Raw genomic sequence first — 12,388 nt, forward strand, 5'->3', positions numbered from 1 at the left:
CACACACACACACACACACACACACACACACACACACACACACACACACACAAAGAACTATTAGAGTCTAGATGTTACAAATCTGAAACTGTAAATTGTATGCATCTAGTTCCATTTCTCAACATAGGTTGTTGTCTGGTAGCAAGATTTGTTTACATTTTCAGCTGGTGTGGTTCGCTTTCACACTGCCCTGTGTCAAACAAAACTAAACCCTGCTGTGTACAACCTGTTTACCCCCTCACCTGTGGTGGCGCTGCATCAAGAAACATTGAAGGAAACAACACAAAAGCCTCTGAAGAAGACACTGAGCGCAACTTCCTTCTTCTGGAAATGTAAACAATCACAGAATGGCATCAGATTTTAATGGTTATAGGATTTCTCTTTTGTTTTTTTCTAATGTGCCAAACATGCACTTGTCAATTAAGGGCTCAGCATGAGTGGAAGATGAGCCAGAACCATGGCGAATGCTGTTTTTCACGCAAGGCGACTAGTAGTAGCGAATCCAGCTTCATAACAGGGATGTTGACCATATACAGATGTTGAGCATGGTGTATGAGTAATTATATTACTATTATTACTCAGAATGCCCTGTGCTGTAGTGTGCTTCCCGCGGTCTCAGGTCTGCTTGGCATTCACACATGCATCAGAGTTCGCTTCAACTGAGCTGAGACCTAGGTTTATAGGCGAACCAGCATTCGCTTTTTTGGTCCACATCACACCTCTCCAAAGGAAATGGACTTTCTAGACAAACAAACTAAAATTTGATTAAAGCAAACTAAACAGGGCTCATGTGAATACATCCCTAAAGACCTTTCTGAGAACCAGCTTGTCTTTCCACAGGCCACAAAACCTTCACAGAGGCAACTCTCTGCAAACATCTGGTACAATACCAGATTGCTCTTCATTTGTTTTAAATGAATATATGAATGAATATATACATATTCATTGAATGTGCAAATAAGTTTAAATTGATTTATCAGTGTAAAATCAGTGTGTATTACTTCAATGTATCGCAAATGACAATTCTTGTTAGATGGCATCTTCATTATGAGCAAATCAACTCAGGATTGTAAGCTAAATTTGTTTGTATAGCATCCCAGATCTATTATGCTTTGGTGTTAATGGGTTCTGTTTCAGCTCTAAACCTTTGGAAGATAAGTAACTTCGCTGAGACCTTCCTTTCTTTCCTTTTACTCCTACTTATTTCTGTTTATTTTTTCTGCAGGGAAGTGATGGCAGAGCAGGTCTCAGGTTTTACAGAGTAACACACTTTTTGTGTTTCTCTCCTCTCTGTGTTTTCAAATGTTCATGTCATCGTCTGCATGTGTGTGCAAGGACGTGTTACCTAGTCACCTCTGTTTCACCCTTGTAACTTCCTCCTTGTAGCTTCTCCCTGTTTTGCCCTTTGTGCCAAAATGTTTCAATCTTCAATACATTGAAACTTTCTTTGCACACCTAGAAACTGTAATTGAAGTCATGCATAGAGGATGAGGGAATTCCCAACATTATTGGACTCTTCCGGCTCTTGGCAGCAGGTCATGCGGCTTTGGGGCTCAGTCAGGTTCATTATGGAAAACAGTAAAGGAGTATTTAGCTTAGACAGAGATTGTTTTCTTCTCTTTCTCTGTTTTGTAAAAGCATAATTTCACAACTTTCATGATATTATAGTTTGGCTTGTTTCCCAAGATTTTGGGAAGAAAGATTGTGAAATGCTTTTAAGTTTGATAGTTTGGTTTATTTTTGAACTGTTTAAATAAACTGACTAATCTCCTCATCCTGTTTTGATTAACATCTAAAAGAAACATTTTTTTCCACAAACACTATTTTATAGGCAGGCTTTACACGTTAAGTATTTTGTAGTTTTCATACATTCCATTTTCAAAAAACTTTCAATGTATGTTTTTTTAATGAATCATCTTAAAATGATTAGAAAAAAAGATGGTTTCTTTAAGCTGTTTTTCATTTTGTGCTTCAGAGGGAATTTGTTCTTTGGCAACAGAGGAATAAGATAAAAAAAAGTGCTGAGAAAATAAAGCCTGATTCCAGGTTTGAGTTTGAATTTCTCTGAAATTGTTGAATATGTACTGTCCGACCCAATAAAAGGGGTCACCACCTGAATTTAACTAAGCAAATAGGTAAGAGCCTCTTATTGGATAATTACTGCATGGGTGATTTTGTTTCAACTGGCTAAAAGTACCTAACTGATGCGGTGAGGAGTTTTTTTATTTGTTAAACAGTGGAAAAGATGGTAATCTGTTTAGCATCAAGGAGAGAAAATATAGAAGAAGATTCTTGAAACTACTAGTATTGGGTTGAGAACTGTCAACACATTAAAAACTGGAAGGACAGTGGGGCGACATCATATCCAAGGAAGGAATGTGGTCAGAAAAAAATCTTAAAATGATCGTGATCGGCACAAAATATGAAGGAAATTTGAAGGATTGGGACTAAACAGCTGTGTAGCTGTAAATAAACATTTATCAGCTAGACTAAGTGGACAAAAATGGCTTCAATTAAAGATTGGACACTGGATCAATAGAAGGTCATGTGGTCTGATGAATCCAGATTTGCCCTGTTTTAGAGTGAAACAGGGTAAATTCAGAGGCGGCTGAAGTGATGCACCCATCAAGTGGCTACTGTACAAGCCTGTGGGACAGTTGGTCTGGTCTAGGTTCAGCAACATTCTGTATCCAAAGATTGAGGTCAGCTGACTACCTTTTATGTACTGAAGGACCAGGTTTTTCCATCAGTGGATTTTTTTTCTTCCCTAATGGCACGAGCACATTTCAAGATGACAATGTCAGGAATCATCAGGGTCAAATTGTTGGATTGGCCACCACAGAGTCCAGATTTGAACCCCATGGAGAATCTTTGGAATGTGTTGGAGAAGACTGTGTGCAATGGTCCAAATCTCCCTTCATCAATACAAGATTTTTGCGAAAAATGGATGCAACTCCAGACAGAAAAAAGATGGAGAATCTTGTGCAAATGATGCTACAGGGAATGCGTGCCATAATCAAAGCTTAAGACGGTTCAACTAAATATTAGTATGACCTTTTTTTATTTTGTTGTTTGGCTATGTACAGTAACAATATGCATTAAGTTTATTAATAGACATACCATAATTATCATAATTTTGTGACTTCACTTTGTGAGTCAGCACTGTCAGCAGTTGATAGTATGATTGTTCTCAGAAGCTCTCGGTTTCTCTACAGTCCAAAGTCTGATATTTTGACTGACTGTAAAGTACTGATAGAGACTGGTTCCCAGGGATTGGTAAGCCATCAAGGTCACAGCCCTGCAGCATCACCATAATCAGCTGAAATGAAAGCCATGCTTTTTTTCTTTCCATGTTTGTTCATTTTTCCATTTTCAGAAAAAAATATTTTTGATGCTGAAGTTTGTTTTCCATCTGATTATATATATTTAAAAATGAAATAAAGTAATAGTTTTTTGAGAGTAACTTCCCTTATCTACATTCCCAATTCTTAAAGCTGAGACATGTAATGTGTAAATAAAAACAATTCAGTAACTTACAAATATCATAAACTAATTTGTTTCACATTGGTTCAAACGTTTAAATTAAACTGTACCATTTTCGGAGGGGAAAAAAATGAGTTTTAAATTTGATTGCAGCAACAGATCTCAACATGTTTGGGACAGAGTAATGTTTACCAACAGCAAAACATCCTCTTTTTTTAATGACAACCTAAATGAACTGAGTAGGCCAGTTGCTGGAAGTTTTGGAGGAGAATGTCTCATTCCTGTCCGATGTATGATTCTAGCTGTTCATCAGTCCAGTTGTCCAGGCTTCTTGGCTGGATTTCCCATTTTATGACTCACCAAATGTTTTTAAATTTTTTTATTAGTAAGAGTTCTGTACCCAGAGCACACAAGACTCCTTTACTGTAAAGCCATGCTGTTGTAATATAATGCAGTTTAGTATTGTCTTGCTGAAATATGCAAGGCCTCTGTCGAAAAAGATGTAATCTGGATGGGATCCCATGTTGTTCTGTAAACCTTTAATGCATGTATTAGCATTTATGGTGTCTTTCCAGGTGTGTAAGCTGTCTTCACCATTGACACTAATGTACCCTCATACCATTAAATATCCAGACTTTTGAACTTGCCACATGGTCCCTTTCCTCTTCAGTATCGAGGATGTAGCATCTGTGGTTCCCATTGGCTAACTAAAGAGCAGTTTTACACTTTTCATCAGTCCATTTCCAGCAGCATTTTTAAAAAGTGCTCACGTGGCTGCTACTTGTTCCATTATATCTTTTCCTGATAGATTTTTAACCTGGTTTTGTGGACAGCACCTTAAATTGTGTTTACAGACATGGATTTGTGGAAGTGTTCCTGAGCCCATACAGGGATCTCTGTAACAATCAGGCTTTTTTGATGTTGCACAGCCTGAGGGTCTGAAGATAATTAGCATCTAATGGTGACTTTCAGCCTTGTCCTTTGATTACAGAGATCTCCCCAGATTCTTGAAATATTCTGATATTATGAGCTGTACACAATGGGATATTCAAAGACTTCCTGATTTTCTGTTGATGAACATTCTGAATTGTTTCATTACATTAAGATGCTTTTTTCAGTCTTCTCATCTTTATTTCTGAAACATTTAAACCCTCTGAAGTGCTCTGCTTTAACCCAGTCCTCTTTATAATCTGTTGCCAAATAACTTAATTTGTTACAAAATGCTCCTAGGTGTTTATTTGTACCACTTACTTTTACAGCTTTTTGTTGCCCATCTTAACATTTTTGAGATGTGTTGCTGCCATAAAATACACAATTCGTTTTTTTCTTTCCCCCCAAAAAAGATCAAATTATCTTACTATGTTTCATTGTGAATTCATTTATATTTGCAAATCATTGCTTTCTATAAACAATGTTTTCGAAATAGAGGTTGTATTTTTTTTTTTTTTTTTTTTTTTTTTTTACTTTTAATGATATTGTTCCCTTCACTCATTAGGATTTTCAAGGTCTGCACAGTATCAGGTTGTATCAGTAATGGGCAAGTGACTGCATGTATGGGAAACTGCATGTCTGCCTGTTTTGAGTAAATGCTTGAGCCTTTGTAACTGCATGGGTAACTTTGTAAAGTACGCTGAAAAAATAACTTGTGTACCTTTTTAACTGAGTCATTATGTAAAAAGAACTTGAGAATCATTTATTAGTGCAAGATGGAAAAACTTTTTTGAGCAACAGTCTAACCAATCGTTGCAGCTGAGGGTAAGACTGTAGCTGCTGCTGGTGTGAAATGCTTTTACAGAAGACAGTCGTCATTACAAAGAGCGTGTCTGTTGTATAGTGAAACTGTGAACTGGAATTCCTGAGCAGTGACTGAAAAAAAAATGTGAGCTGTAAGGTTGGTACTAAAAGCAAGACTTTCAAGTTGGGCTTGTGACACTTTGGTCAAGGTTGAGGCTTATATTTTCTTCTTGCTTCCAAATATAGTTAATTATTTGTTTTATGAAGCAAAGATTGGTAGAATAAAATGTGTTGAACTGGTCTGTACTTGTTGTGCTTCTACCAGTCACACTTAACAAAATATGCGCACTACAAAAAGTCTAACCTGACCAGAGACGTGCCTGCATACTTTCAGTAAATCTGCCTTCCTGTGTGGTTGTATATGCCCTTTTATTACGAGTGTTTACCAACAGCTTGACAAATAACTGCTTTTGTTGCTAATTCTACTGGCTTAGTGTTAGTCAGTCTAAATATGTTTTGAGATTATTACTATTTTTTTATTTTGGGAAAAGAAAACAGCAACTCACAAGTTCATGTGTCGTCAAAGTCTTTTCAAAAGTTATGCAACGTGTGTGTGTGTGTGCGTGCGTGCGTGCGTGCGTGCGTGCGTGTAAGAGTGTGGCACGGCACTGGGAAAAACAAAGAGCTCCTCCTAACATTTCAAAAACAAACATCCAACATGTTCATGTAACTACTACGTTCACATATTGTGCGTGACATGAATGTTTTTTTTCCCTGTTATGGCATGGTTTGTTTATTGTAGTTTCATTCTTATTTATTTACTGATGAAGTTTTCTCTTCTTTCAGACCCTCTCCACAGGTACCAGAGTGATTACAGCTCATCCAGTGAAAGCCCCTCAGTGACCTCTGATCCAGATTACAGACAAGGTAACACACGTCTGTGGGAAGCTTTGTTTTCATATTTTATAACAAAGTCATTCACAATATTATTGTGTTTAAGGTGCCGGTGTCAGGCATCCATTCGATTTTACATTATAGAGCAAGAGACTTTATTTATTTATTTATTTATTTATTTAAATTGTTTTACTTTGGAAATTTAATCAGTGGATAATTCATGCATAGCAGCTTAATTTCTTTCCACATTTAAAAACTTTTTGTCTCCACCTTCAACTGATGCTGTAAGTATATGTTTTTAATTAAAACACATTCTGCACAAGGTTGTTGTGAACCAAATGGAAGTTTGTAAAATGATTGAAGTATTTACTAGCTGTTTGTACCTTTTACTAGACTTCATATCCTGAATCACATCCTATATTTTTTTTCATGTTCCCTGCATTTACAAAGTAAATTAAAAACAATTAAATAAAACTAGTATTTTCTGAAGGAGGCAAAGAAATAACAGAAGCCTTAAGGTACCATTGTGAAGAAATTTATAAGTGTTCCAAAACTAAAGCCTGATTTAATTTATAATAAGTGAAACAAGCAGTAAATGATATTTACAAGACTTTTGGGAAGCTTGTTGTATATTTGTTCTTTAAGTGTTGTTTTAATACAATAGCGGCCATATATACACACTGTTAAAGCAGGGAGGCAAATTGTCTTTTGTGGTTCTAGCTTGAGTTGCTGAAACATGTTGGAGCAGGTTTATTCACACCACCTTGTGGGCGGCTGCATCTGGAGGGAGTGTGTTTGTTGAATCAAACAAAATGCTGTCCTTTTTTGTGTTTGTGTGCCTGTCCTTTTTTGTGTTTGTGTGCCAATGACACTCCCATGTCTCCTGCAGCTAAGAGACCTGGTGAGGTCAAGAGGTTTGGCTCTCAGCTGGCACTTTCATCAGAACATGACGCCCTGTCGTTGGCGGGTCACAACATAAACAGGCACAGGTAACGCAACGGACGGTTTACTGCCTCACCTATCTCATATCCCTTCAGGCTAGCCCCTCTTGATGTGCCTCAACTCAGTTTTAGTGCGAGTTTCTTCTCTAGAAAAAAACAAAACAAAACACCAGAGAGGCTTGTGACTTGAAGAAACCATGTCTAAATCTGTGATCTCATTTTTAAAAAACAGTTTTGCACTTCTGGCACACAGTTTTATTCCTTCTGTTAACAAAACTTGGTACTTGTGCATGCAGAAGTCAAACCATGTAAAGATCTGTTAGCACTACAAATAAACTGTCAGCTTATAAACTGTGTCATTTTTGGTATTACCTCAGCTTATGAGGAACGTCCACCATATAAAAAGTGAAAACCCTCAAAAATATGAGTAGAGTTGTGATGAGCCACTAAAACAAAGCCTATTTTTATAAGTTTGTGGATGTTGTAGGCTTATCCTAAATCACTTGTCACCATTATAAGTTTGATATGTAATTTTTCTATATTCATGTTATTCTGGTCATTTGTGTTTTGCTATAGCACGTTCTACCAGACAGATGGTGAGAGATGTGATTCACTCCGCACAGACTGTTAAGCCATCACTTTAATGCTCCCCCACAAAATTAAACAATTACAAATTAACCAACACAAAATGCAGTCATAAGGAGAACAGTGCAAATTAAATACAAAAGTTCCACTGAAAAACTTTCTAGCTGTGACTCCCTGGTACTGTTTTTATTTAATTGAAAAGAAAAATGAGGTTTGGAGGAATGTTATGTTCAATAAATCACATTAAACTAAAACTATTGCATTTTATTTTTATTAATTATCTGGAGGGAACTCTGAATCCAGACTGCTAATGCTTCATTTAGACTAATTATAGTACCAGCTGTGCACTTCTGACTAAACCGTGGCTTATGTAAAACAGATTCATTGTTTGATGATTGAGTTTGTGTGCTTGCCAACTCACATCACATCACTGTTGTATCGAGTTGTACTTTTGTCTCCTTCTTAATTTTCTTCCTTTGAAGAGCAGCTTTCCACTAAACAGGAAAGCCACAGACAAAGCTGTCTCGTTTGGTCCAGTGGGCCACACACACAGCTGGTATTGCACAGCAGGATGCTTCACTAGTGAGGTCATTTAACGTGACATTTGCATTCATTCGTCTCGATCTCTTAAAGCTCTGGCATTACAGACCTAAACGGCCTGCTTGTTGCTGTGCCTTTTGTCAGAAAAACAATGTTTTCAGTTTGTCTACTACAGAGCTTCGTTCCAAACACTGGCTTGTATTTTATGACAGACGTTCTCCAGCTAACAGTTGTTTCTCTGCAGGCAAAATGAGGGGTCAGCAGATGAAGGTCTGGTTGGAGCAGAGTTGCTCCTCCAGAGACAAGAGGAGGTGGAACGGCTCCAGACACACCTGGCCAAAAGGCTGTCCAGGGCCAACTTTTACCCCGCAGACGAGCCCCTGATCGACCCCCAAGACCCGCTTTACACTTCTGCTATATCGCTTCGCAAAAACAAGGTTTGTCTTCACTGTGACTCAGCATCTAGTTATGTGCTGTTCATATAATGACCCTGCAATCTCTCATAATGACACGTCGAGATTGTTTGATCTGTCTGTCTGCTACAAGGCTTCATGTTTTTTGTGCTATGAAAACCCACAACGACCAACTCCAGAGAGCCACCAGTTAAACTCATTTACTGCAGTACAAACGTGCAGGAAACTCAAAGTTCATTTATTAAGCTAGATTTAATTATGCCTGTAGAGTTTTAATTTTAAAAGCTCATTTGTTGCAAACATGTTAATTTTGTGCTCACGTAATGTGGCGTTAGTGCAAACTGCTGCCTGCACAGTGTAATTAATGTCAGCCTTTGCTTGTAAAGATCTTTTACAGAATACTTTGATTGATCACAAGTTGTGTAAAAGTGTTAAATGTAGGTACAAATCTGCTGATCTTGGCAGTAAACCTCAAATACTATGGAAATAAAATTATTAGATTATTCAAATGTGCATGTCTTGTGTTGGTAAGTAGATCAGATGTAGGGAAAGCTTTTGCTGAGCTTTCATTGCACCAGAAAACCAGTAAAGTCTTCTAATTTTGATCTGTAGGAGAGTGATGCTTTTATACAAAACGTAGTGTTGTAATTGTTAATAACCTCAGAGTCCATTAACCCTTTTTAAAAAAAAACTTTTTTTTTTTTTGCAAAAATGTCAGAACTTTCTTGGACCAGAGTTTGTGAAAATGGCCAGTGAGCCTTGCGTGCCCTTAACTGTGCCCTCTTCAATAATGGTAGGTTTTTTTTAAATGCATCCACCTTGAAGTCAGCATATCCACGTCTCATTTGTAATTATTGCTGTATTTTTTTCCCTCCACTAACAAGAAACGTGGTAAGGGAGAAGAAGTGAGGAGGAAGGTGGGTGTGGTGCTGCTAAATGGTCAGAAACTGGAGCTGAGCTGTGACATCAAGGCAATTTGTAAAGATGTTTTTGATATGGTGGTGGCTCACATCGGGCTTGTGGAGCACCATCTCTTCAGCCTTGCTTATCTCAAAGGTAATGTTTGTTGCTCTCAGATATGTCTCTATGTAATTTGCACTACTGATATTTTATAGTATTGCTTTGAATTTTAGTGTACAACACTGGCTTTTTGAAAATGTGCTTAAATGATTTGATTTAGTAAATCAGTCTGAGTGGTTCTTCTCCATGCTGATGCCTCTTTTCTTATCTTTCATCTTGAAATTCACACAGAAAATGAGTTTTTCTTCGTTGATTCTGATGCCAAACTCATTAAAGTGGCTCCAGATGGATGGAAAGAGGATCCTAGGAAAAGACGATCCGACGTGCCATTTACCCTTTTCTTGCGCATCAAATTCTTCCTCGATGACGTCAACCTCATACAGTAAGGGCAAATTTTAGTCATTGTCAAGTTATTTAAACTCTTGTGTTAGCATGACAGTTCTAACCAAAAATATTTCTCTCTTTTTGTTTATGGTAAACAGACATTCTATGACTAAACATCAGTACTACCTGCAGCTGAGGAAGGATATTTTGGAAGAAAGGATGCGCTGCAGCACAGAAAATGCATTACTGCTGGCTTCACTGGCATTGCAAGCTGAATTTGATGACTACCAACCCGAGGTACTGAACCCTCTTTCTACATACTGTATATTAACATAACAATAATTTAAGTGCTGATTTGCTCTTTTTTTGTCTCCTGTGATAATACATTAATCTCTTCTGTGCGGCAGCTTCACGGGAAGACCTATTTTCGACTGGAGCACTACATGCCCGTGTCTGCCTTGGATAAGGTGGACCACACAACCCTGAGGGAAGAACTGCCAAAACTTCACAGCAACTACTACGGAGCATCAGACACTGAAGCAGAGTTTGAGTTCCTTAAGGTTAGCAAAATAATAAACTTTAAAGAACTCAATGTCCTTTTGTAGATTGAGAAAAAGTTGCCATTATTTGCTCCTAATTTTTATTTTCGTATGAACATTGGATATATTGTACTTAAGAAGTACTAAGAATTTGAAATCGGTTACTGATTATTGCTTTTTAGTAAAACAAATGAAGTAATAAATGTTGCCACAGTCTCTGAATTGGCATCAATGATAAGTTGTTAGAGAGACTAAGCAGCACTGTCACTGAGGAGAAATCCATGGATTGGTAACACTTCTCAGAGTAAATAAGAATGATGTAAAAAAATAAATTCAATGTCCAAGTTCTATCCACGATATATTCTTATTTTGAAGTATTTATTTACGCCTTAAAAATAGGTTGCTGTGTGTCACTGAGCAAAATTTGAAAACTTTTTTTACAAAAGGCAAAAAAGTTATACAAGAATTGACAAATGCGAGACCTAGCTTTTTTTTAAAGGAAAAGAGCTAATATTTTTTAATCTGCATGTCAACACCAATCTCTACTGTCTTGTACTTTTTAAACATTTCTTAATATTTCAAGTCTTTGTCTCAAAGGTGAGCCAGAGGCTGACAGAGTACGGAGTCCATTTCCATCGAGTGCTTCCAGAGAAGAGATCTCAGACAGGCATCATGCTGGGGGTCTACTCTAAAGGAGTGCTCATTTTTGAAGTCAGTAATGGAAATCGTACCCCAGTGCTAAAGTTCCCCTGGAGAGAAACCAAGAAGATCTCCTTTGCAGTACGCATTTTTTCCCCCTCTGTATTTAAAAGCTAAACAGTTGCACTTATTTGTTTCCAGTGTATATTTCCTCAAATGGTCTTCCCCTTAAATTATGTTTTCTTATCTTTAGAAAAAGAAAATCTGCCTTCAGAACACATCGGATGAGATTAAACACCTATTTCAGACAGACAGCAACAGGACGTGTCAGTATCTGCTGCAGATGTGTACAGATCAACACAAGTTCCACCTGCAGACGAAAGCACGCCAAAACAATCAGGAGCTGCAAGATCTGGGTACGTGAGAAGGATTCAGATCCTCATCCCTAACCCTCATGTTCACAGAATGAGACCTCAAAGTGAAATCATTTGGTTAACTACAAGTTTTAATGCTTGTTTACAGAAGAAGCTTGTTTAAAGGTGGCACATCAGGATGTTTTTTCTTCAGTATTCTCATTCTGCTGCTGTAGAAAACTCTAAACAAATGTATAATTATTAATTATAGTCCTCCTTTGTTTCTTCCTGCACATCAGAGAACAACCCTTTGAGCAATTTGCAGTATTCTTTTGATCCGGCTGCGAGGACGGTGACGGCAGGCAACCTGATCCCCAGCTTATCAACGCGCTCCAACCCGGACCACCTAAAGAGGATCTCGTACTCCGAGGCGTCCTTGAACAATGCCCTGTCAGGCTCGGTGTTAGTCCACGATGCGCTTCACCTTCCAGGCTTCAACCCACCCGTCTCCACGGCCCTTTCCAAGCCACGACTGATGAGTCGTTCCCACCACAACCTGGCGCGGCTGTCAGAGTCTGCAGAGCACCGAACGGACGAGTCAAACGGCAGGGTGGTCCGACCACCGTCCAACCAAGTGGCCTCCCATTTCCAGCAGCATCAGCGAGCCAGCTCAGACACAGACTCTCTTGCACCCCAACAAGACAAGTAAGATCAGAGAAGTAATCATTTACATATCTTGAATATAATACAAAAATTCTGAATGTTTATTTGGACACACGAAGGATTGTTTTTTTTCCAAGTTTTTTTAGTAGTCTTTAGGATTTTATTTCAAATATAATAAAAGAAGTAGGGTTTTATGTCTGCTGAGATCTTTTCAGTAAGTGTGTGTGTGTGTGTGTGTGGGCCAACAGGAGTAAGGTTAC

At 38.0% G+C, this 12,388-nt stretch overlaps 1 protein-coding gene across 3 annotated transcripts in view; it reads left to right on the forward strand.

Annotated features, from left to right (window-relative positions):
• The window catches only part of ptpn13 (protein tyrosine phosphatase non-receptor type 13), a gene marked incomplete in the record, with an annotated part of 59,280 nt that overhangs the window by 29,102 nt on the left and 17,790 nt on the right, over window positions 1-12,388 (forward strand). For all 3 annotated transcript variants that reach the window (XM_014006475.1, XM_014006477.1, XM_014006476.1), the window contains 11 exon segments: window positions 6,064-6,144; window positions 7,001-7,100; window positions 8,422-8,614; window positions 9,309-9,383; window positions 9,475-9,646; window positions 9,842-9,992; window positions 10,093-10,231; window positions 10,342-10,494; window positions 11,071-11,253; window positions 11,366-11,528; window positions 11,765-12,170. In XM_014006475.1, the coding sequence (XP_013861929.1) occupies window positions 6,064-6,144; window positions 7,001-7,100; window positions 8,422-8,614; window positions 9,309-9,383; window positions 9,475-9,646; window positions 9,842-9,992; window positions 10,093-10,231; window positions 10,342-10,494; window positions 11,071-11,253; window positions 11,366-11,528; window positions 11,765-12,170 (1,816 nt within the window).

This window comes from Austrofundulus limnaeus, unplaced genomic scaffold (genome assembly GCF_001266775.1).
Source record: "Austrofundulus limnaeus strain Quisiro unplaced genomic scaffold, Austrofundulus_limnaeus-1.0 Scaffold36, whole genome shotgun sequence".
NCBI classification, from domain to species: Eukaryota; Metazoa; Chordata; class Actinopteri; order Cyprinodontiformes; family Rivulidae; genus Austrofundulus; species Austrofundulus limnaeus.